Raw genomic sequence first — 25,856 nt, 5'->3', positions numbered from 1 at the left:
GCCCTGAAGGTTTTAACCCCACTATTGCCCTAAAGGTTTTAACCCCACTATTGCCCTGAAGGTTTTAACCCCACTATTGCCCTGAAGGTTTTAACCCCACTATTGCCCTGAAGGTTTTAACCCCACTATTGCCCTGAAGGTTTTAACCCCACTATTGCCCTGAAGGTTTTAACCCCACTATTGCCCTGAAGGTTTTAACCCCACTATTGCCCTGAAGGTTTTAACCCCACTATTGCCCTGAAGGTTTTAACCCCACTATTGCCCTGAAGGTTTTAACCCCACTATTGCCCTGAAGGTTTTAACCCCACTATTGCCCTGAAGGTTTTAACCCCACTATTGCCCTGAAGGTTTTAACCCCACTATTGCCCTGAAGGTTTTAACCCCACTATTGCCCTGAAGGTTTTAACCCCACTATTGCCCTGAAGGTTTTAACCCCACTATTGCCCTAAAGGTTTTAACCCCACTATTGCCCTAAAGGTTTTAACCCCACTATTGCCCTAAAGGTTTGCTGCAACACTGAAGAATTTTTGGTTTGTGTTTTACTGTCAGTAACTTGCCACTTCAAAAGATAAACACTGAGATTTGAGCTGAGGGAAATGGGGAAGTCCTTAGAACATAGAGGGAATAAAGCAGGATCTTTCCCTGAGAAAGGTGTTAAGAGACCACAACTTTCTGATCCTCCAGACACAGGGAGCATGTTCCAGGTTTGCTCCCTGCAGGGCTCTGGGTGAGGAGCCTGGTGATGTGAGCTCTGCCATCACCCAGAGCTGGCACAAACTGCACAAACACAGAGCACTGGCTGCTCTGGGGGTATCAGGTCATTCCTGAGGCCCTCAACACAACCAAGACTTACAGAACCAGCTGTGGGCAGCCACTGCAGTGCACACACCATGAAGTGGTCAGAGCTGCAGTGGAAATGATCAGAATGTCCCAGAGGAAGCTGCAGCCCTGCCAGTCAGGGAGCCTTCACACAGTGACAGGAGAGGCCAGTGGGATACTGCAATTCAGACTCACCTTCTGTGGGGAGGGAGAGCTTTTAATATAAAATGGGTTGTTGGCCTGTTCTTGTTTCCGGGCTTCCCGACGCTAAAAATGAAAGAATTTGCAGTTAAAATGTTTGTTTGTAGGCAGAGATCAAAGTGCAAAACTCCAGGAATTCTTGGAGCAATACATAACTACTTGTGAAAAGACAACAGCAGAGCAGCTTGTGTATGATAAAGCAGTTCTGAGTTACAAGACACACTAGGACAGCACTACAAGTGCCATTAGTAATTCCCAGCCCTGGGAGTGTCCCAGGTCAGGCTGGACAGGGCTTGGAGCACTCTGGGCTGGTAGAAGGTGGCCCTGTCCATGGCAGGGGTGGAATGAGATGGGCTTTAAGGTCCCTCCCAACCCAAACCCTTCCATGATTCTATGATTGTATAACTAATACTCCTCAGAACACCCTTCTTTGCTTTTTAATTATAGACTAGAAGTGGTAACATCCCAGAGACCACATTTTGATGGCGATTCAAATGTTTTCATTTCTGTAAAGAGAGAAGTGAAGATTCTTATCAAGTTCTGTCTGTGAACCCAAAAAGGTCAGAGGCAGCAAAGGTGGGATCACTGCTGAGAACAGCCACGTCACAGCAGCTCACAGAGGCTGCTGAACTCCATCAGTTCACATCAGATCAGCAGCTTCCCTGAGCTGCAGAGCAGAACAGCTCCCTGGCTACGTGGGGAGTCCACACCAGCTCCAACTGCTTTAGCAGCACTTACATTCCTACTGAATTATGTAAGGAAAACCATTTTAACTTTCACTCACTCTGGCCAGTTCCTCTTCATCTATTTCTGGCTGTCTGTGTCTGGAATGCCTTTGTTCCTCTTCATGAAAAATTGTTTTGGGCTTTTCATCTTCAGACTCGCTGTCTGATGGAGGTTCATTGATCCAGGCATCGAGGTCCAGGCTGGGGAGAATTGCAGTAAACAAACAGCTTGATTCAGTTCCCTTGAGTACTTCAGGGCCTCATCATACACTTTGCTGTATTATTTAAGAGTTTAAAAGTTTAAATAAGGCTTTGGGAGAGAGAAGGAACCTTACCCCTCTGGAACAGGTACTTTCTTCTGTGCTTTGGGAGCCACAGGGTTCAGCTCACCAGCAAACAGGGCTATCACTTCCTCAGCTACAGGAACTTCTTTTGCCTGTAGCTTCTGAATGTATTTTATTAGCTGCAAGATGCAAGAAGCCTAAAAACAAATGCAGAAGGAATTTCAGGAGTAATATTAACACACAGAACCAAACAAGTCAACTGCAGTGACAGTCAGCGGAAGGTAAGTGTTCTACTCCATTAAGGGAATTAGGAGAAGCAGCACAAACTGTGGGTTTGGAGCAACTGTGAAAAATCCACACTGACCCTTCCTTTCAGCTGGGTCCTCTTTGTGTCCTTACATGCCTGAATAAGTTTAAAATTAAATTGTTCTGAGTGAAGTTCCTGCAGCCTTCAGAGATGGCATCAAACTGCAATAAGATCTGGGCTTCATCCTTGATAACAGCTTATAGAAAATGTGCATGGGCACAGAAAATCACAGACATGCTTCCAAGACAAATGAGAGACTTTCCATGATAAACCCCAAAGCAATTTTGTTCTCTCACCCTCTCCTGGACCTCCAGGTCTGCACTCTGCACAAACTGAGGCAGGCGGTCGATCATCAGCTGGGTAATTTCCTGAGCTGCCTCCTTCTCCCCAGCCTGCTCCTTCTGCTGCAGGATGGAGGCGTAGAGCTTCACCATGTTCTGCACATACACTGCCTGGATGTGGCCTGGCAGAGTGGTCACTTTAGGCCTCAGCATTGCCTCCAAGGTCTGGTTGGCTTCCTCGAGGTGTCTGCAAGCACAGAGAGTCTGTAAATGCAGCAGGCAGTGCTGAACACACACAGGAATACAGAGCACAGTACTTGTTTTAACAGATCTCGTGCTCTTGCTCAGAATTGTCTGCTCACAACTAAATGGAAGATGCACAAAAAACCTGGACTACTACAAACTGAAAGCTTAAGTTCTCTCAAAGTAAAAATGTGATGTATGTCCTCATGTTTCTTCATCTACAGTTTGTTTTGCACAACTTTTTTAACTAGATGAAGATCTGAGCTGTTCCTTATACATCATGCCTGCTATGTGAATGTAAACTGGAGGCTGTTCAGGATAACCACAAGAAGAAACACCAAACCAGCTGAATAACAATGAGACTACAGCACAGAGTTTGTTCAGTTTACCCAGATGAAAGCTGGGTAATCAGGTGCATCTGCACACACATCCAAGACACAAAGGCTCTTCCTCCAGAGGGTGGTGGGCACTGACCAGGCTCCCTAGGGCAGTGGGCACAGCCCCAAGGCTGCCAGAGCTCCAGGAGGGTTTGGATGATCCTCTCCATCCTGGCAGTGGTCCCAAAGATGGGATCTCCTGGTCTGACTGACAGATCCTCCTGAGGGGAGGTGGAGAGGCAGGCACTGAGCTCTGCTCTGGGACCAGGGACAGGACCAAGGGAAAGGCTGGAGCTGTGCCAGGGGGCTGGGATGGATCTCAGGGAAAGGTTCTTCCCCCAGAAGGTGGTGGGCACTGACCAGGCTCTCCAGGGCAGTGGGCACAGCCCCAAGACTGCCAGAGCTCCAGGAGTGTTTGGACAATGGGACAGGGACATGGTGGGATTGCTGGGGTGTCTGTGCAGGGCCAGGGGTTGGACTGGTGATCCCTGTGGGTCCTTTCCAGCTCAGGATATTCCATGATTCACCACCATGTCTTCCTGCACGGGCAGGGCTATGGCAATTAAAGCCCCAGCTATTCAAAATGCCTTGGCTAGAACAACCCCAGTACCCTACAGGGTGAGGGAGCAGGAAGGCAGCACCACTCTGGCAGTTTCCAGGTGCACAAACCCTTGCCCCAAAGCCTCCCTTGCAGCAGCAGCAGCAGCAGCAGCAGCAGCGGGCCGGGCCGGGCCGGGCGCACTCACTCGGAGAACTCCCCGCAGATCCAGGCGGCCGCGTAGAGCACCTCGCAGATGCCGTTGCGCTGCGTGTTGCTGGCCAGCAGGTGGGCGTTGTCCAGCAGCGTGGCCATCTGCGACACGGCAAACCTGCGGATGGCCTTGACACGGATGGCCACGTCCAGCATCTGCGCCGCGATGAGGTGGCCGTGCCGCGTGCCCTCCAGGCGCGTCAGCTCCACCAGGATGCTGATGTACCTGCGCAGGGAGGGAGGGTCAGGGCGGTGCCACAGCACCGGGGGCTGGGCTCGGAGCTGGCAGGGAAAAGCACTGACCACTCAAAGTTGGTGATGTACTGGTAGTTGGACTGGCTGCAGATGTCTATGATTTTGGTCAGCAGCTCGTCCCGGTACGTCGTCCCTTCGGCTTTATCCACGTGGATCATCAGCTTCTTCACGATCTCCATCAGGTTCTTCTTTGACACCTGGGAAAGAGTTGAAGGGTGTGTTGGGGTGGGCTGGCAAAATGCCAATTACCCAGCACAGAGAGAGAGAATCCACATCCCCACCAAGGGGAGAGGAGGGAGGGAAAGGCAAAATGCAACTGCCCAACACAGAGAGAGACAATCCACATCCCCACCAAGGGGAGAGGAAGGAGGGAAAGGCAAAATGCAACTGCCCAACACAGACTGAAAATCCACTCCTGCACCAAGGGGAGAGCAGGGAGGGAAAGGCAAAATGCAACTGCCCAAGACAGAGAGAGGGAATCCACACCCCCATCAAGGGGAGAGAGGAAAAAAAACAGAGGAGAGAAAAGAAAAAACCAAAACAAAAAACCCCAACAAACCCCAAAATACAAAGCTTCTTATACAAAAGAGAGACAATTAAAAACAGAATATGATGTAACACAAGTATATAGATGTGGGAGAGGGAAAAAAAAGCAAACCAACAACAACAACCAAGTTGTCCACCAAAACAACACAGACCTCCACCACCCCAGCTCACAAAAACACTCCAATAAACTTCCCCCAAAGGATACTCAGCAAGAGAGGGGAAAACCACCAACAAAGGGGAATAAAAAGTACTTCCCAAACCAAACAGCTGTGAAGTGAGGAGGCCCAACACTCCCAGCAAGGGTGAAAGCAGGTCTGCTCAGCACAGGCCATGGAGGGACTGAGCCAGGCACCTCCTACACCTTCCTTTGTACTTGATTTGATGTCAAATGATATGAAATACCTCTTTGGTTGCTTAAGTCGGGTGATGTTTGTCCTCTCTAATCTGTGTAGACTCTCTGAGCCTGCTGAACTGAGGCTTAGCTAAAACTAAAGCCAGAACTACCACAAGGGTTGAACATCACAATCCCCCTTCAGACACTACACAAAGGATCCCATACCAGTAGTGCTTTTTTGCCAAAAGAAGTTGTATATTATATATGTAAATAAACAAAATCTGTGCAATGCAGGCACCTCATTTTTTCCTTTTTTCCCCTTCTCTCCCTTTCCTTTTCCTTCTCTCTCTTTTTCACATGATTTCAAAAAGTTGCAAGTCAATTTGGGAGAAATTCTGAATCAGTTTTCACAGCCCTCTCATGCTGTGCCAGGTGTTTCACTTGTCATAAGTGCCAGGAAAGATATGGGAGTTGTTATCACAAGTCAGCTGGGGAGAGGGCAGAGAAAGTTGCATATTTTTCCTCAAACATCCCTTTCCTAAAGGGTTCAGGGGCTGCAGAGGAAATAAATGTGGGAACTTACCATGCCATAGAGGAGATCCAAAGCTCTGAGTCGGATGGACTCATCTTTGTCATCCAGACACTGGAGAATGAGATCCTTGTGAGACTGAACTGACTTAGGGTGTGTTTTCAGGATTTTGGACATTGCCAGCAGTCCCAGGTACTTCACTGTGAAAGACAAAATAAAACTTCTTTCCAAATATAGAAACACTGTTTTGTGCTGAGCATGAAATCTCAAAGCTGGTTTCAGCAGGAGCACTTGGTATTCACACACTTGAATAAAAATCTGTGATGAAGAAAAGCACTTCTGAGAGTTGTGCATCACAGATCACAGTCTTTAACTCCATAATCCCATGCACAGATATGGAATTATACATATAATCTTCATCATGGTCTTTTTGCACCTCAAGTTTTATCACTGATTTAAAAATATGTATATTTAATACATAGAAACTATGGGCTTTGAGAACAGGCATCCTGGGATGGACACAGCTTTACAAGCACTGGAGAGTGGTGTATGACAGTCCTGTTCTCACTGGGGAAAATTCAGATGGGCAGGAAGAAGAGCTGCACAAAAGAAAAGTTTCCCAGTATTCTTTGTAGTCACTAAAGTAAGTCAACAACACTCCCATTTTACTGTTATGCTCACACTGCTGTCCAAGCAGCAAGTCTATAAAAAGGGAAGTCCCAGAGCATGGAAAGAACTGTTTTAGATTTACAAGACCACAAACAACAGTAATAATTGCTCTCATTTGTTTTAAAAAACATCAGTATAAAGAAGTGTTCACCATCAAGAATCATTTCCAGGCTGAAACCCCCAGTTGTTTGGAGCACACCAGGCCCTACAACCCCAAGTAAGGTGTTTGCAGACACAGCCCATTGCTCTGAGGCTCTGCAGCCTCCCCAGAGCTGCACTGAGACAAGCACCACACTTACAGTTCTGGTCAGAGTCCTCTATCAATATCCTCAACTTCTGAACACAGAGCTGGGGAAAAGAAAAGGACCACGTCAGGTTTATTACAAGGCTTAATTAAAATAACCCTTTATAAGGTTTACTCAGTACACAAGGAAGGGCAGTGAGTGAGTCCCAAAGGTCTCCAGGTCAGAGGGTCTTGTTGCATCACAGATTTTCCACCAGAAGGAAGCTCTGTATGAGTGTAGTGACAGCAGGAGCTGAATACAGAGTTGGGGCAACTCTAAATGAGAAGAATCTGCATTTAGACCCAACTAAAAAAGCAAATTTATATAGAAAATTCTTCAGGGTGCAGGATGGCCCCCAAGTAAGAGCCCTTTGGGGAGCCAATGCTTTAACTCCTGGCAGAGAGCACAGTCCCACTCCCAGGGCACTTGGGGTCAGAGGGCAGGGCAGGACAGTGACCCCCAGCCCAGGGCCCACCTGGATGCTGGCGCTGTGGTTGGGCATCCCCGAGGACAGAGAGATCAGAACTGAAACAAAACACAAACTCCAGTCAGCATTTCTGGGGTGTGAGACACTGCAAGAGCACAGCACCTAAAGATCCACACCCAGCTCAGCTCACAGGGAAAGGTCTACTTATTTTATTTCTATTTCTATTACAGTTTATTTTGTTGTTTATCTGTGCTTGGACTTCTGGGGGCTCTGGGGAAGAAGAGCAGGTTGTGACATTACCTATAGTTTCCTACATCTTTGCAGTAATAATATCATGCCATCTCCCATTTCCTGAGGGAAGGAAGGACACACAGGGAGTGACAGCTCAGCCTGCCCTCTCTGAACTGACCCAGCACTGCAGGTTCCTGCATCAGTACCCAAAGTACCCACAGCAAACAGGCTTATGGCCAAACTGTGGGAGTCAGTGACCCTCTGCCCCACACTCTGATGGGAAAAGGGCCAAGCCTCAGCTGGAATACTCTGTTATCCTTCCTGCCTTCCCCAGAAACTCACTCTAAGTCAATAGTTCCAATTACCTCCTATAAGACACCGAGTTTTTAAGCTGTGAAGTTGCAGAATAAAAGAAAAACCAAAACCCTCTGATCCACCATCACATAAGAAAACTTTGGCAGAGGCATCAGTCTTGTTTTAATTCAGTTGCTGTTGGTGCATTTTGTGGTTGTAGCAACATTTAGGAGCCTGGTTATTGTACTTGATTTCAGCCTTCAGCAAACATGACACAGCTGCAGTGACTGTGCCCCACCCAGTGACAAAGGACTCCACTACCACAGAGCTTGTCAGGAGACTTATTCCAGTTATAAAACACCTCAAGGTAAAGAGGAAAAGGGTTACAGATGGTGTTAATTGATGACAAAGCTCATCATGGGGTTTTGAGGTTACACATTTCAGTCCTCACCTGCTATTACTGTGTTCACACATTCATACAAGAGAGACATGGCTGAGGTGCTGAAACAGAAATCAAGTATATTAAATAAGGAATAAACTGGCACATCTTGAGCAGTTGTCAGCAGTATCTTAGAGCAAATTAACACCTTGAACTTCACAAGAAATTGCCCATATTCTGTTCCATATCCCTTCAAAGAGATGAAATGATTCCCACTTAAAAACTGATGGGGGGGAGGAATTTTTAAACTGAATGATTAAAAACCCCAAAATCTTCCTGGAGACGCAGCAAGAACACTGTGACAGGGAGAGAGGAAGGAACTCCAGCACAGTGAGGAAGGAACTCCAGTTACAGAGCACTGAGGCAACTTGTCCAGGAATCAAATTAAATCCTCTGCCCAAGTCAGAATTTCATGGGAAGGCAGATGGAGAACCTCAAGTCTCTCTCCATGGAGTGAGTCAGACCCCAGCACCACACTCTGGGCATGCAGGTGCTCACCTCTCATCCCTGAAGTCAGCAACCCATTCCCAGGGTCTGATTTCCCCAAAACCCAAATTCAAGATGACTTTTGCCAGTTGAACACACAGACAGTGCAACTCTGGGGACTGCCAAGGTCCTCCCAAACCCTGACCAACACGAGAGGCAAACAGGGAACCTCCCAGGCAGCAGATTCCAGCAGCAAGGTGTGCAAAGGGAAGGAGCAAACAGTCCCAGAGGCACTGAAGGTCACGGGCACACTGTGGGTACATGACTCCAAGACAGTCACTTCTGCTCCCTGTGCACTTGGTGGGACATGGAAGGGTGGTGGTTTGACTCAGTAAATGCTGTGAGAACCCAAAGCAAACAGGATTCAGTCCTCAGAGCCAATACAATTAATGACTAATGTGGGAGCTGGGGAATGGGGGTAGAGGCAGGACTGAAGACATTGCCCATTTTCCTGCTTTTTTGGGTGAACTGTGCCCATTTGTTACTGTTGCCACACTCCCCTGCAGGTGTGTTTGGATGCCAGGCTGCTGCCTGGTCTCTCTGCCCCTGCCCTGAAGGAACACAAGGGGCATGGACAGAACTGCCTGGCTGGAGCTGCTCCCACAGCTACACAGACACCTGTTCAAAACCTGCTCATTCCCATCCATCCTTTTGCTCTGTCATGTGGAGAGAAACAAACCTTTCCATTCAACAACTCATGCATGAAGTGACAGTTCCTTTTTGTAACTGGGAGAAGACACGTATTCCCTCCAAGGCATCTACTTCCTGATTTCAGTTCAGAATCAGATCCACAACAACATCACAAACCAGCTCTAACAAGGGACAAGGAAATATCTTCAACTTTATTTAATCTGCATTTAGGACATAATTAGAGAAACCTCTCCCAAAACACATCTAAGCTGCTGAAGGCATGAGACAGGACTGAACATATTCCTTGTCGGGGTGTTTTGGTGGGTAAGGCACTTCCAAAAATGTGGAACCAAATGTGTGAGGTGACCAGGACAGGCAAATACACAGCTGAGCCTTTTTAAGGCAGAGTTTTTATAGACCCTCCACAGTCACCTCTGGCTTAAAATGCAGTGAAAGGAAAGCAAATTGCTCCAGTTTTCACACATGCTCTGCAGGAACTCATACTGACAGTCAGACACCCAAAGACTTTCCTTCCAGGTCTTTTACCTCACTCAAGTGTTTCAGAAACAGTCCTGATGTGAGATTGTATTTTGATATTTGAAGCCAATATATTGAAACTCAGAAAAAGTTAAGAAATGGATCTCCAGCCCAGGTGCTGACCCACCCACCAGGCACTTGCCCAGGCCTGAGGGAGCAAAGCAGGGCCTGTCCCACGTACCTGTGGATGAGGTTGGTCAGGGGCTCAATCAGCTTCTTCCCCAGTCTTGGTTCTAATGGAGTAAGAGCACCAAACTGCTCAAAGAGAAGTGCAGGCAAGAAAGTGAGTTAAGAACTGCTTTTAAACATCATCAAAACGTGATGTAAACTGCAGCTCACTGCATTTAAACTGAGCTCCATTACTGTGTTCTCCTCTTTGGTTACATCCACAAACATCAGAAGATATTCCTGCTTTCTTTTTACTCAAATTTAATGGTAACCACATCCCCCAGCAAGAAGGCCATTTTCACACCCAAGGAGATTTAATGAGAACCCCAGCCATAAAACCAAAAGGAATACTTGCCAGTTTTATAATTTTAATGAGAACCCAATTATTGGTTGATGATGTCATCAGCTTGAAGAAGAGTGGGGCAAGGGACAGGTAGTTTTTGGGATTGCGCCGAGCCAGCTCACAGATGACATTGACTGCAGCCGACTGCACACCTGGGGGAACAGGGCAGAGCAGAACCCCGTCAGTGCCTTAGTCTGAAGGGAAGTTTCTGGTGCAGAACCCCCAGAGCAGAAGCAGCTGAAGGCTCAGACCTGTGTCCAAGGGTGTCCTGGGTTGAGCTGGCAAAACATCAACTGTCCAGGACAGTGTGAAAAGGGTTCCTCCTCCCCCCAACCAGCCAAGGGAAAAAGGAAGAGGGAGAGAGGAAACAAACTTTCAAAGCCAGGTCTATGCTGAAACCAACTACATGTATCTGTACAGAGAAGAGAGCACTCCAAAAGACACTCAGCAAGAAAGAGAAAGTATAACAACAAAATATTTCTCCTTCCCTGAATGCAAACAAAATGCAAGCAGAGGCAACAGGAGCAGGGCCCAGCATAGTAGAGGAGCTGCTGGATGTCCCTCTCTTAGAGCAGCCATGATGGAACTGACCAAGCCACACCCACACACTGGATTTACACCCTTTGAGATGATGTAGTATGGTATGGAATACAAGATTATTGGCTGGAAGAGGTCAGCTGTGAGCTAGCTCAGCCCAGCTTAAATCAGCTGACAATCCTAGGCCTAGCTGAACTTTAAAACCGAAGTTTAGGCCCACCTGGCTAAACCCACAACAAAGGGTTTGGCCTCATTCCCAGCCCTGAGACAGCAAAGGAAAGACAAGAACTCACAAGCAAACTGAGACATGATTTTATTTAATTCTGGCTATTTTCTAATGTATCAGCAAGCTGGATATCTGCTCTGGGTCCAGAATGAGGAAAAACAGGACACTGCCACATCCCTGGCCTGGGAATAGCTGGTTGGACACACAACAGACAACACCACAACCAATCATCACCCCCCAGAGAGTTTCCAAACATGGATGCTTAATTAAAATGTATTGCTTAGGCATGTTTAAATCCACCAGAGAAATTGCCAGTCAACCTGACAAAATGTGACCAACATTGGCACTGGACAAGTTTTCTCCCCTCTCAGCCTCTAAAGGGATTGTGCTCAGTTTGGAATGTTTTAGTCTGGACAGGCTGGATAACCCAGCAGGGAGCAGAACTGCTCTCCATAAAGCACAACAGGGATTTCCTCCCTCTGTTTGCAGGTGAGGGATGTGTGTTTTGCTTTCTTTAAAACCCTGGAAGATGTATCTTCCATTCCCACAATCAATTAGTCCAATACATGCAATCAAATTTCTTACTCTAAATTCAGACACAAATCAAGTGGAGATCTCAGAACTGCATCACCCACAGAACTCCTGAAACAAGAGTTTTGGTGCACTGAGGGAACACCAGCACCTCCCAAAGACTGAGTGAAAACGTGAATATGATACAGAACAACTGCAAATTTCCTGTGCTGCTGCTGCTGCTGGGCTGCACTGACACAGCACTGAGGGGCCCAGACAGCAGCCTGGGCTCAAAGTTTAAACTAAAAATAAATAAAAGATGCACTGATGTAGAATTATTTTCAGCACAGCTGTTGCAATCCAATAGCTGCAACTTGGTAAAATAGCACAGGAAACAACAACAAAACCCCAAACCCTGAAATCAACTGAAGTATTTTCAACAGCCAAGTTCAGTAAGCAACAAACCAGGAATCATTAAGCTGCTTTGTCCCATTAAGGTTTAATCTCCTGATACAATTTGAGCAGCTTTGAGTTTGAAGAACTGGGTATTTTAAAGAATGTATTTTTAATATGCCAACCCCTGTTAAAAGTCTCCTGTGTTTATATCCCCCAGAATGAGGTGAATCAGAGCCCAAAGATGATGGCAGCAGCTCTCCTGCATTTTCCTCTCCAGCAGAACATGCCCCCTGATGTGTTGAGAGCACAGGGAAGTTCCCAAAATCCACTCACCGGGATCTGGATCTTCCAGTTTCTCCTTAAGGCGAGGGAAGGCGGGGCGGAGGGACTCGGGGTATTTCAGAAACACTTTGTACATGATTAGCACTGCCTTCTTCCTGATGTAAGGCTTTGTGTGGGACATCTGCCAAGGAAACAGCTGCAGTCAGGCCCCCAGCACACCTGTTTGCACAGCTCTCCTCAGGTCCTCCTGCTCACGCTCCTGTGTCCAGAGTTCCTCCTGCCAGACTCAACTACTCCCTGAGAACTCGGAGCCAGACACTTGTTTATCACCAAAACTAACAGAGATAAGTCAAGGTGATCCTCTGGAACTAAGTCTGTAAATGCTCCCTGAAATCTCCCCAGGAAAAGCACCACTTTTCACATGTCTCAGTTCTAAATTTAACAGGTATTTCCCAAATTTGGACAATTCCACATTCTTTAATTACAGGGAGAAGAAGTTGCTTCAGTCTTATCAACTCACCAGTGTCATGATGTCATTTGCCAAGTCCCTGGCAAGATCTGGAGTAACAAAACAGGACAAGCCAGTCAGTGCAACTCCAGTATCATACTGGTTAGGGCTACTCAGATCCTAAAAAAGGAAAAACAGGCTCAAAAATTTAAGATCACACAGGATGCTGAGAAACAATTATCTCAGAGCAATTTTATTCACTCAACACAAACGAGGCAGAGCTTCTGCTTCACAGGAATGTTTCTATCAACTCCTAATCTGCTAAAGCACAGCCAGCCTGGGGTTTAATAATGGGCACAAGGATCCATAATCAAACAAGAGATGGATGACTGCAACATAAAAGCAATTAGGGAGATGGCACCTTGGTGGTATTTTAGGAATGGAGGTAATTTTTAAACACTCATTACATCATCACAAACATGGTAGAAGTCCTAAAAAATTGGTATTAAACACTAACCCTGCTAAGACAAAGCCCAACTGTCACCAGCTGGAGTGGGAACAGGCACTGCTGTGGAGTTCTTACAGCTCAACCCATTAGAGAAATGGGATTATTTCCCTTCCAAGCAGCACAGCCCCCAGTCCACAAGGACATGGCACAAGGCAGGGTGTGGAACAGTTTATTGATCAGTTTTCCTCAGGGCTATTTGTAGTCAGAATCCTACTTAGCCCTCCATAACCTTTCAGGTGTTTCTAAGCTCCACACACCCCCCAATATTAATATTTCTCTCTGAGTATGTTCAGGGTGGATGACACAGCCAGGTCTCCCTGACTGCAGAGCATCCCAGGATCTCTCCTGCACTGCAGGGATTGGGAAACAGAGATCTGAAGGAACTGCTCAGAGCATTCCCACATGGGCTGCCAGAATTAACTGCCCAGATCCACGTGGACACACAGGAGAGCTAAACATAGTCAGGCCTTGGGGGTTCTGTGCCATTTGCATCTCATTTAAAAACCTTCTGCAGGTGGTGGGGAATTAGATTCTACTTTAAGAATAATGAAACCTGCTGCTTAAGGAGCAAAAAACTGCAACTCATCCTGGTTTTAATGTATTTTGAGACCTGATAAATACTTAAAATATAAAGCTGTTGGATCAATGAAACATGAAAATGTATAAAAAAAGATGTTTCCAAGAAAAAAAAACTCGAGCATGAAGTGGATGAAGTGGCCAAGCAAGTGACTGAAACTCAGTAAAATTAAGTCTCCAGAATAAAGAAAATGGATGGACATTCATATTCAGAGCAGAAAAGTTTCAAAGATAAAGGGAAGATATTGAATAACATCCCACTGATCTTTTTAAAGCAAGTAAAAGACATGTTGGCTCCTCAGATGGTGAAAATGTAGAAACAACTTGTACTGGATCAGTCAAGTTTTAAAGCAGCAATACTTAAAAAAATTGAACTTAAGAGTTTTAAAAACATGACTGTGATCTGCAGAGTGGGAAGATTATGCTCTAACCCAATAACTCTGAACAAATCAAATGATAAAGCCCTGTGAAAATGAATACAACACTCTCATTAACCTCTCAGCCTGTGGAATAAGGGCAGACTGCAAGCCAGGAATTCTGTTCAAGCACCTTTATATTCCTAAGAGAGCAACACTTGGTACACTCGGGAAAACACAAGTAGGGAGGGAGTGCAAGGAAAAAAGGAACTGAAGCAAAACATTTACCTTTCGGATCTGATTTGTTGTCAACATGATGACATCAGTGCCCTCATGAAAGCACTGGGAGGCAGCCAGGTAACCAATGCGCTGGGAAAGGGAGAAAGGGAAACACCTCTTTGTTCCAACAGCCACTTCAGACAATGTTTAGATAAACAACAACTGGCAGCTTTATAAGCAGTGCTAAAAATCCAGATAATTAGTTTGCATAACAGAAAAGGCATGAGAGGGTTCTCTAGAAAAGAGTTATTTCAGGAAGGAATAATCTCAGATAAGGAACATCTCTAGTGATATTTGGTTTAGGGATAACAAAACCACTGTACTGGTTTGCCCCATGGCTTCCTCAGTAACCATTGTATCTGAGGAAGTTACAAATATTCCACACGTGTCTTCCACGTAGCAGGGGGGAGTGGTTTGGTTCTGGGCTTCCCTGTCCTTGGCTGAGGAGCTGGAGGGAGGTGGTTGGAGTCTGGTCCCTCCAGTCCCTGGTGGTTCTCCTGTCCTGGGTGAGATTGTTTCATTCTTGTTCCCCTTCCTTGAGGTTTTTAATTGTGTTTGTTTTGATTCATTCGGTTTCTTTAGGTTGGGTTGGTGTCTTCCCTATTTCCTGGCTAATCAATCCCCTTTTCTCCCTTCCCCTCTCCCCTGGGGGGTGGGATCCTGTGTATTGTGTATACAGTGTGGTTTGTAAATATTAGTAAATATAATTTATTCTTTTTATTCAGTTCAGTTTCTTTAGAGTGCATGTCTTTTCTGGTTTTTTTTCCCTTTCCTTTGCTGGGAAGGTTCTGGGAGGGGAAAGGGGGGCCAGTCCAGAGTTGGCAACAGCTAAGCCAAAACTGCTACAACCACCTTCAAGTTCTCTACTTTGTTACAACACAAAGGCTCAATGACCACGAAATGCAGAAATAAGGTAGGACTGTCCACCACATTTATTTTGTCTGTGTCGACTCCCGACTTTCAGGCACTTAAGCCCCACTTTGGAAACTGTTGCTCAGGAAGCAACATTCCATCCACCCTGTTTGTGAAAAGGGTCTGCAACAGGGCAAGAAACAAACCTCTCAAGAAAAATTATGAAGTTGTCACAACCCCAAACATGCCTGCTGTTGGGAATGTGGGGTGAGCTTCACATAAAAACAGCCTGTTTTACACAAAAGGTGTCTGACAGCTGTTGGCAAACATCTGGAAGAAGCAGCCTGTGGTGGCAGGACAAGGATTACCCACTGACTAAAGAGACACAGAGTGAAGAACCAGCCTGGCCAGGCCAGCTGCAGTTACAGCCAGAGCTCACCTTGAATGTAAACTTGGATGCACTCATGACTTCAATGATGTTGAAAGCAGCCCAGCTGATGTCATAGCCCAGCATCTGTAACTGTGAGACAGAACAAACTTCTGAAATAAGAGACTTGAGAAAATGGGGCAAGATACCTCCCCAAACTGAAGATGTAACAGGAGTCCAAAAATAATACTTTACAAGATCTTATGAGTGATGTTCTATTCTACAGCACTTGCAGGAAGGGAAAGATGTCCCAAAGTTCCACCAGAAACAAGTTTAACAGTTGCATTAATTCCAGGTAACAGAGTTGTGCCTGCCCCATCCCTGGAAGTGTCCCAGGCCAGGCTGGATGGAATTTGGAGCAACCTGGGACAGTGAGAGGTGTCCCTGCCCATGGCAGGGGGTGAAACTGGATGGACTTCAAGGTCCCTTCCAACCCAAACCAGTCTGATTCTATGATATATGCACTTATATGAGCATTGGTGTGAAAGGTTTGATTCCTGGATTTATTTTTTAAATAAAAACCAGAACAGAACCACGACCATCATTCTTTATCAGCATTTCTGTCTTCTTGTCAACAAAGGACTGAGCAAAGAGAAACAAACCCAGTGGTCATGGCACTATATGATAAGAAACAACCCAGTTTAAAACAACCTGTTTTTAGAATTGTTTTAATTTTAAATCAGATTTGCTTCCTGATCCATCACAACGAAATCCAATTGCACCAAACAGGAAGGAACATGCAGTCCCTGACGTCAGACCTGAGGAGAGCTGTCCCTGCAGTCTGAGGGGAGCAGGCACAGCGACCCACGGCTGACTCCAGGGCAGGGAAAGGACAAAATGCAGCTGCAATTCCGTGGGATCCCAGCAGGGCACTTACATACGTCAGTTTGCAGACTGCATTGGCCTTCACCGCGATGTTGTCCTGCTTCAGCTCCTGCTTGATCTCATCGATGCACTGCGAGATGTATTTTGCCTGAGGAGAACAAACAAACAAACAGGGATGTTCCTTTACCAGTTCTGGAGAGGGGGAGAAGCAGCAGAACTCACCCTTTGCAAGCACCACATCTCACACACACACACAGTTTAGCAAACACTTAATTATTATGAAACTGCTTGTTAAAAAGAACCACCACAGTTCTGTTACAAAACCAGAAGTGCACTGAGCTGTTTCTTTGGTGGTTTCTCTTCTCCTCCCTCTCCCTCACGACTACACAATTCAGTCCAGAGCTTTACATTCAAAAATCTGCAAACAATAAAGATTTTGACTGGAGCCTGAGCACCCAGGGGTCTCACCAAACCCTGAGCTCACCCTTCCTAGAATGCCCACTCACCCCAGGGGGACCTCAGAGAACTTGCTCATTATGTGGCTAGAAAAAAACCATGTCAAATGTTGTTAATTACCCCACATTTAGGGTGGGTGATGAAAATACTCTGAATTACTCCACTCTGGGGTACCCTGCACAGGAAGGCACTGTGGGTGTGCACCCACAACCATCCCCCTGTTTGAAGGGACACTGTTGGCCCCTCAGTTCAGAAAGGATATTGAGGGCGTGGAGCAGGGCCAGAGAAGAGCAACGAGGCTGGAGAAGGGACTGGAGGTGGCACTGAGTGTCCTCTGAAACACCTCCAGGGACAGAGAATCCAACATGTCTTGATCCAACCCCACTGGGATCACCAGCCCAGGGCACTCTGTGCCCTGGGCTGGTGATCCCAGTGGGGTTGGATCAAGACATGTTGGATTTGATGATCTCAGGGGTCTCTTCTAACCCAACTGAGAAGAGCAACGAGGCTGGAGAAGGGACTGGAGCACAAGTGCTGTGGGGAGAGGCTGAGGGAGCTGGGGGTGTTCAGCCTGGAGAAGAGGAGGCTCAGAGGTGACCTCAGCACTGTCTGGAACTCCCTGAAGGGAAGTTCTGGCCAGATGGAGGTTGGTCTCTTCTCCCAGGCACTCAGCAATAGGACAAGGGGGGCTCAAGCTCTGCCAGGGGAAATTGAAGTTGGAAATCAAAGAAATTCTTTGCAGAGAGAGTGCTCAGGCATTGGAATGGGCTGCCCAGAGAGGGGGTGGATTCCCCATCCCTGGAGGTTTTTCAGCTGAGCTTGGCCGTGGCACTGAGTGCCATGATCTGGTAAAGGGACTGGAGTTGGATCAAGGGTTGGACTTGATGATCTCAGAGGTCTTTTCCAACCCAATCCATTCTAGGATTCTGTGATTTGTGGGACCAAGGTGCTCTTGCCATCCCCATGAAGTGCCACAGAAAGTCATGAACCCCCTCCCTGGTTCTCAGCTTAGATGAGCCTTTTGCCATTTACACATTTTGATAAGTAACAGTTATTTGTATGAATTTCTCAGCAATTCAAAGAACCAAGTGTCACAATGTTTACACTTATTAGTCCTGCACCTCTTTGCAAACAATCACATCTGTGCTTGTGGGAAGGATGTGGGATTTAAAAATATCTGTACAGATTTTAGTTTATAAGCTGGGTTAGCTCAGCCAGAGATTCTTCCAGTCCACAGTTATGATTTAAGTACTGAAGGTGTCTGCTACAGAAATCATGAAAATTGAAATGGCAGAGATATAATCTCCTTTGAAAGCCACCCATACACCAGGGCATTTCACATTCCATATAAATAAATTAACTGCCAGAGGAACCAGGTCAGAAACAGATTACCTAATTCCCAAATAAAATCCTGCCTAAATACCACCAAAAAGATATTTTCAACAGAGAACTTCACTGGCCTGCCTTCAACTAACATTTCTCTCCTTTACACTACATTTTGTGGTCTATCACAGACAGCCTGGAGCGACACTCGTGCTTCAAGTCACCAAAACTTGCTGCCAGAAGCTGTGAGTGGAGCACAGAGCCCGGGGCAGAAGGACTTGGGGGTGTTGGTGGGTGAGAAGCTGGACATGCCCTGGCACCCAGAGACCCCCCGTGCCCTGGGCTGACTCCACAGTGTGGGCAGCAGGGGAGGGAGGGGGGATTCTGCCCCTCTGCCCTGCCCAGGTGAGGCCCCACCTGCAGAGCTGCCTCCAGCTCTGGGGAACAGCAGCAGCAGGACAGGGAGCTGCTGGAGAGAGTCCAGAGGAGGGCACGGAGATGCTCCCAGGGCTGGAGCCCCTCTGGGCTGGAGCCAGGCTGGGAGAGCTGAGGGGGCTCAGGGGGCAAATCAACCTATGTGAAGAAATTTCAGATACTCCCAAATGCCTGTATTTTGGATTTAAATACCAACTTTGCAATGGGAATTTTCATGTTAGAGGAGGGCACTGTAAACACCAAACATCCCTTTTTTCTCTGCAGACTCCCATCTGTCCTCCTGGATACAGGTGAGGGGATCACATCTGCCAAACTGGAGATGGCATTGCCCCCAGATGCTTAATGAGGTGATTCAGGTCCAGACAATTCACATGGGAGTCTAAACCCTTGAGCATAAACTAAAAAATGTGAGAGTAGGAAATAAATACTTGATCAAAGATGCTGAAGGAGTGACTTACACAACATGCAACTGATCCACAAACACATTGTACCTGGCCTTGAATATTTCATGCTCACAGGAGAACACACTGGAACAGTGTCACAGAATCCTCCCTGTGGGGATCCTGTTGCCACATCCTGGGCAGTGAGGTCAGCTCTGGTTCTCAGGGCACAACACTGACACAGCTTCCCAGTCCTTATGTCCATAACCAGGAAGCCTCACTGTCCTTTCCCACTGGATCTATCCCCAAACTATTCAAACATTACCTTAAGCTTCCTGGCACCTTCTCTGGAGTGGAACAGAAACCACCGTGTGAGCAGGGAGGAAATAAAGGTAAGTAGAAACAGAAGAGCCCAAGAGTGTCCAGCCCAGCCCAGCATTCCCCAGGCTCCTGAGGCACCAGCCCCAGCATCCCACAGGCAATCCCTGCCTCCCAGTTAGTCCAACTCCTGGAAAAGCATATTACAGAACTCAGCATCAGAATCTGAAACCAAAAAATGGGATTATGAAGAGCAGAAAAGTCTTTCCAAGCAGCTGCACTTCAAATCCCAAACCACCACAAGGACTGACAGCCCTATATATAGAAAGCTTTACAGGATCAGCAGGCATTAACTTTTTGTTAATCTCCTGGAGCAGCACTGCCAGGAGTGAGCAATATGAGGAAAACTGATCTGTTTGGTCTCCCAGCTAAATGTGAAGCCCAACCAGCACACCCAGCTGGATTCACTGCCTCGTTCAACACCCACATCAGCACGGAGGGAACACGTAGGTGTGATGGATCCTCAGTGGAGCTCTGCCCTGGGCTCTGCCTGCTGGGATCACTGAGCTCGGCACAGCACCAGCCAGGACCTGCCCCAGAGCACTTCCCACTGCCTGACCCACCCCCTCAGGCCCCACTGCAGTTCCTCAGGGGGGTCAGACCACACAGGGAAAGGGAGAACAACGACTTGATGCAATGAAGAAAAAATGTCAGTCACTCAGCAAGGCAGAAAATCTGGATATCCTTCCCAACACTGACAGTTTCTGCATAATCCTTCTAATACAGGAATTTCCTGGTGTGGTAATTAAAAATAAATACTTCCCAGAATATAACTGGCTCAGTTTTTCCTTAAATGCTTTTGAAGTCCCCTGAATCACAGAAGCATTAAGGTTCTTAAAGACCTCTAAATTCATAATTTCCAACACTTGTTAATCCAGCACTGCCATGTTCCCAATGAAACCATGTCCTCAAGCCCCACAGACACAAAATGGTCAAATGCTTCCAGAGACAGGGACTCCCCCATGCCCTGGGAGCCTGTTCCAATGCCTGACCACACTTTCCATAAAGACAGATTCCCTAATATCCAATCTAAGCCTCCACTGGCACAACCTGAGGCCTGTTGTCCTCTCCCTTGTTTCCTGGAGCAGAGCCTGACTCCCACCTGGCTCCCCACTCCTGTCAGGGAGTTGTAGAGTGACAAGCTCCCCCCTGAGCCTCCTTTTCTCCAGGCTGAGCCCCCCCAGCTGCTCCAGCCCCTTTCCCAACTCCATTCCCTGTCCTGGACACCTCCAGCCCCTCTGGGACCCAGAGGAACCCAGGTATGTCCTCACCAGTGCTGAGAGTTTGTTCATACTCACAATATTCATTACAATATCAATATATTTCTTAACTATCAACTCCTTACTAAGTCTGTGATGCTGTAATTTGAAGTGCTGGACTCAATGACCCTTGTGGGTCCCTTCCAGCTCAGAATGGTCTGTGATTCTGTAATTCTGTGTTCTCACACATCCTGGCAGGCCCCTGAGGAGCAGCACTCACAGACCCCTGGCCATGCCCAGCCAGAGGGTGCCAGGCAGTTCTCAGGCAGTTCTTCACTCTGGTGTGGGCAAGGACAAGCAGAGCCATCAGGCACAGGGATGGCAGCACTGGCAGAGCTGGAGGGCTCTGAGAGCAGAGGGGAAGGAGCTGAGAGGAGCCCTTTTATTCCTGCTTGGCTGCCAAGTGGGAAAGGAGCCTTTCCCTGCTCGGTGGAAAAGATCCTTAATGAAATGCTCCAGCAACCACTGGGGTGATTGTTCTCTCCCTCACAGCCCTCCGGGGCTGGATTGCAGGATCACAGAACACGCCCCGAGCAGCCCAGCTGAAACCCAGAGATGTGAGCAGAGATTACAAAGCTGCGGAAACAGCACAGTCACAACTGCACTTCTCAATGTACTCCACCAAACAGATGCTGTAAGAATTCTATATCCATTAACAAAATACACAATTGTTTTGTAAAATAAGCCCAAGTTCCTCAAGAATTCCAAGATCTCTCATAGAAAATATGTGCATTTAACTAAGTGTGAGTGGCTAAAATAAAAACGAAGGTATCATGAATCAGAGTCCCTTTGAAAGGGAGGGAGGGGGAGAGAGGGAGGGGGAGAGGGAGGGAGGGGGAGAGGGAGGGAGGGAGGGGGAGAGGGAGGGAGGGAGGGGGAGAGGGAGGGAGGGAGGGGGGAGGGAGAGGAGGGGGAGGAAGGGAGAGGAGGGGGAGGGAGGGAGGGAGGGGGAGGGAGAGAGGGAGAGGGGGAGGGAGAGGGGGAGGGAGGGGGAGGGAGGGGGAGGGGGAGGGAGGGGGAGGGAGGGGGAGGGAGGGGGAGGGAGGGGGAGGGAGGGGGAGGGAGGGGGAGGGAGGGGGAGGGAGGGGGAGGGAGGGGGAGGGAGGGGGAGGGAGGGGGAGGGAGGGGGAGAGGGAGGGGGAGAGGGAGGGGGAGAGGGAGGGAGGGGGAGAGGGAGGGAGGGGGAGAGGGAGGGAGGGAGGGAGGGGGGGAGGGAGAGAGGGAGGGGGAGGGAGGGAGGGAGGGGGAGGGAGGGAGGGAGGGGGAGGGAGGGAGGGAGGGGGAGGGAGGGAGGGAGGGAGGGAGGGAGGGGGAGGGAGGGAAAAGTGGGTCATGGTAAGAAGCCAAAATGTCACTTTATAGGATTTTACATTTCCCAAGTCATGTTTTGTGAATTAACTTTGAAAAACATTAAAACCTTATTCCAAGCTCCAGCCAAGACAGAACTTGGGGTTTGCTGACAATTTCAGAGACATTCACAAAAGCCTCATGATTTTTTCCAGGCAGTATCTGAATGAAGTTGAAAAATCACTAACCTGAACAACAATTACATTCCCAGGAAATGTGACTGTCCCTGCTGTACTTTCTCCAGCTCATGAGAGGACACTGAGGACTGGAAGGGAGAGCACTTTTTCTGCCCACTCAGGGTACAGTCCAGCAAACCAAAAGCACCTGGTTTGAGAGTCAAACCTGTCACTGCAGCAGCCAAGAGTTTCCAATCCAGAGCAAAATGTCATTAGTCCCTCTTGCTCTTGCTCTTTCAGGGTTACACACAGTGTTTTAAGGAGAAGATTATTAACAGTGAATGCCATGTAATTACATGAATTTGTAATTACACCATTCCAAAACAGAAAAGTTTGGAATAATGAGAATATAAAATTAAATAAATGAAACAAGCATAAAATGTGACTTTTTTAAGCATTGCAACATCAGTTTTTGGTAGGACTTTGAAACAAACTCCATGAAATCACGTTGAGCACAAGCACATGATGATCTCACATGAGAGGAAGATGCCACTGCTTCAACTTCCAAAGAAACAGCAACAACCACCCTTCCATTTTCTCTTTTTTTCCTTTGTTTAATAATCCTAACAAACACTACCTGTGGGACACAGGCCATGAGACATGACCAGGATGATTAACAGTTACAGCCCAGACACCTTGTGGAGGTGAAGCAACTCTCAAACTTGGCTGTGCTTCAGGCAGCAGAGCCTGTTCCAGCACACACAGCTCAGGTGCCACCCCTGCCCCGGGGAGGGGCTGGCAGGAAACAGGGACCCCTTGCCAGGCTTCTGTCAGACCCCCCAGAAGCAGCACTGCATGTCCAACCCCACAGAACCAGCCAGACAGGAGGGACACACCTCTGGACACAAGCACTGCACCACAGCACAACAGGATCAATCAACTGAAGCAACAGCCAAGAGCATCAAAAAGCAGAAATTGATGCTTTCCACTCATTGGACACACCATTAGAGATCAAGGTATTGTATGTTAACTTATGTAAAAATACTGCATTATTTAAATACTGTAGAAAAAGCTATTTGGGATAAATAACAGGATCTTTTGCTAAGAGTTCTCCATGGCTGTGTAGAAAGAGAATCCCAAGGCCTGTGCTCCCACACACACTCATGTCCCCCAAAGCCACAAACCAGGCAGAGCAGATGGGCAGTAACAGAGTGTGAGCAGCAAGTGGGAAACTGCAGAGCTCATTTTAGCCAAAGTCCAGCAGAGCAGAGCAAAGAGCTTGGGGAACAGGTTACAACTTCAAAGGCACTTTGATAAAGCCAAGCTTATCCTTCCCTCAGCAGCTGATAACCAGCATGGCTGTACATGTTTGAACACACCTCAGTTTGCCTTTGCCACCCAGCTTTCCAGGGATTCATTCCCCCATCCTGAGGCAGCTGGAACATGCCAGCCCAACCTGCTGTTCTGCTCAGGGACACACCCTGGCAGCCCCTGCTGGTTCATTTGCAGCAGAATTCTACATTATTCATGACAAACATGATGCATCACCCAATGCCCCCTTGTCCATCACAGCCAGGGCAAGGTCACAAGACTCACTGGCCAAACACTGAGGAAGGAATGCAAAAAGTCAATTCACATTTTTTTCATTTCTTAATGTTTGCTGAAGTTACACATACCAACTGAAATCTGGCATGATGCACCCACCCATCCTGAACTGACTCATAAACCAAGAAAAACCTCTGAATCTTATTCTAAGAATTCAGAGAGATGCTATGCAAGTAGCACACACCAGTTTCAGGGCAGACACTAAACCCCAGACCAACCACCTCAGCCCCTTCAGGCACCACAAAAACACACACAACCTTCTCAACAGGGATGTAACACACACACTGGGATCAGGGAGGAAACAGCTCCTTGTCCAAGGTGAATCCAAACCAGACCCAGCCCAGCACAGGTCCCCAGGCAGGCTGAGCACGGCAGCACCATCAGTGTCCCTCAGAGCATCGGGATGTTCCCACACCCTTCCATGGAGAGCTGCTTTTTGTGGGTCACAGAATCCCAGGATGGGTCAGGCTGGGAGGCACCACTGTGGGTCACCTGGTGCCACCTCCCTCCTCAAGCAGGGTCATCCCAGAGCACATGGCACAGGACTGTGTCCAGATGGCTCAGGAGTATCTCCAGTGTGGGAGATTCCACACCCTCTGGGCAGCCCAGGCCAGAGCTCAGTCACTGCACAGGAAAGGTTTTCCTCATGTTCAGGTGGAACTTCCCGGGCATCAGTTCCTGCCCATTCTTCTTGTCCCACTCCAAGCAGAGCCTGGTCCATGCTCTGGTGCCTCCCTGCAGACACTGACACACATGGATGAGCTCCCCTCTCAGTGTCTGCTCCCTCAGCCTTTCCTCATGAAAGCTGCTCCATTCCAAGGACAATTCCAAGGCCTCACACAAAAAGCACCAAAGCAGGGGCTGCATTTCAGCTGCCCAAGCCACCCTGACCCCACAGCAGGCTGGGCTGAGGTGCCAACAGAGAAATGGGAACCAGCAACCCCCAAACCTCGGGGTGAAGCACTGAACAGGTACCAGCAGCAAAGGGGCAGGAGATGGCCCCTAATTATCTCTGGTCTGATCAGTCCCTTAATTCAAACACATCTCCAGTCTGATCACAGCATTTGGTAATTTAATTGCACAGCAATTAAACAGCCCTCAGGGGCCTCTGCTGTCAAAACCATATCTGAGCAGACAACTTTTAAGCCTGCAGAGATGTGTCAGATAAAAGTGCTCATCCTCCCAAATACAAGATGTACTCAGAGTTTTATTTTTACATTACTATGCAAAAACCTTGCAAGTGTTTTTACAGTAGATTTTTCAACTGGCTCCTTCCAGACATCCCTCTGTGCAGTTTCAGGCTCTGATAAAGTCAGGCTGCATTACAAGCACGTGCTTTGTTGGATGTACAGGAAACAGTCACTTCCTTCTGGGGAACTACAGTAGCTATTGCAGCTGAGACTCTGCTGACTGGAATTAGTTCAGAGGGAAACATCACAGAAAAATATGCTGGATGTTGTACTAATACTATATAAAAATGGAACAGTGAAAATATTACAGAGCTCTAACAGCCATGAGAACTTCACGGTTATGGAAAGGTAAGGAGGACAAAGAAAAACACTATTTGTGCCATTGCTGCCTTCTTAAATTCAGCACAAATACTTGGGTCATTAAGGTAAGTTTGATCACCTCCTCCCTGCTCTGCAGTCACATCATTCTCTCTAAACAAAGGTGCACTCTCTAGGCTGGAGGTGACTCACAGCAATAGCTTGGAGTGGTGCATTTTGTACAGCCCTGACAGGAAGACTGAGCCAACCAGAAGGAAGTTTCAACACTCCCACATTGACACTTATTTAACACGGGAATCTCTCAGTGGAGGCTTTCAGGTTTGAATATCCAGGTCATCATAGGAATAACAATAAAAAGGAAAACAGCTAAACACAACCAGCACTCAACTTTGTGGTGTACAAACTGACTGCTCAGCGACCAAGGGGGAGCTGGTATGAACCACCCATTCTTCGTGCCCTGTGGCACTCAGGATTCACCAGGACTCACTTATTTCAGTGACTTTGAACATTTGCTTCTCCTTTAATAAAAGAACTGTGTTCAGTTCTGGGCCCCTCAGTTCAGAAAGGATATTGAGGTGCTGGAGCGGGGCCAGAGAAGAGCAACGAGGCTGGAGAAGGGACTGGAGCACAAGTGCTGTGGGGAGAGGCTGAGGGAGCTGGGGGTGTT

General features: G+C 47.6%; 1 protein-coding gene across 1 annotated transcript in view; it reads right to left on the bottom strand.

Moving 5' to 3' along the window:
• AP3D1 (adaptor related protein complex 3 subunit delta 1) overlaps positions 1-25,856 on the bottom strand; it is a 47,748-nt gene that overhangs the window by 15,135 nt on the left and 6,757 nt on the right. Inside the window, exons 2-18 of the mRNA XM_071577875.1 lie at positions 16,435-16,530; positions 15,570-15,650; positions 14,288-14,368; positions 12,632-12,739; positions 12,163-12,292; positions 10,173-10,312; positions 9,831-9,904; positions 8,009-8,058; positions 7,081-7,130; positions 6,621-6,669; positions 5,707-5,852; positions 4,292-4,440; positions 3,984-4,214; positions 2,633-2,864; positions 2,081-2,226; positions 1,805-1,946; positions 1,015-1,086 (exon numbers count right to left, since the gene is read on the bottom strand). Coding sequence (XP_071433976.1) covers positions 1,015-1,086; positions 1,805-1,946; positions 2,081-2,226; positions 2,633-2,864; positions 3,984-4,214; positions 4,292-4,440; positions 5,707-5,852; positions 6,621-6,669; positions 7,081-7,130; positions 8,009-8,058; positions 9,831-9,904; positions 10,173-10,312; positions 12,163-12,292; positions 12,632-12,739; positions 14,288-14,368; positions 15,570-15,650; positions 16,435-16,530 — 1,977 coding nt within the window. The remainder of the gene's footprint in view (positions 1-1,014; positions 1,087-1,804; positions 1,947-2,080; positions 2,227-2,632; positions 2,865-3,983; positions 4,215-4,291; positions 4,441-5,706; positions 5,853-6,620; positions 6,670-7,080; positions 7,131-8,008; positions 8,059-9,830; positions 9,905-10,172; positions 10,313-12,162; positions 12,293-12,631; positions 12,740-14,287; positions 14,369-15,569; positions 15,651-16,434; positions 16,531-25,856) is intronic.

This window comes from Pithys albifrons, chromosome 27 (genome assembly GCF_047495875.1).
Source record: "Pithys albifrons albifrons isolate INPA30051 chromosome 27, PitAlb_v1, whole genome shotgun sequence".
Taxonomy (NCBI): domain Eukaryota; kingdom Metazoa; phylum Chordata; class Aves; order Passeriformes; family Thamnophilidae; genus Pithys; species Pithys albifrons.
Note: the sequence above shows the minus strand (reverse complement) of the source record. Positions and strands in the feature narration are given on the sequence as shown.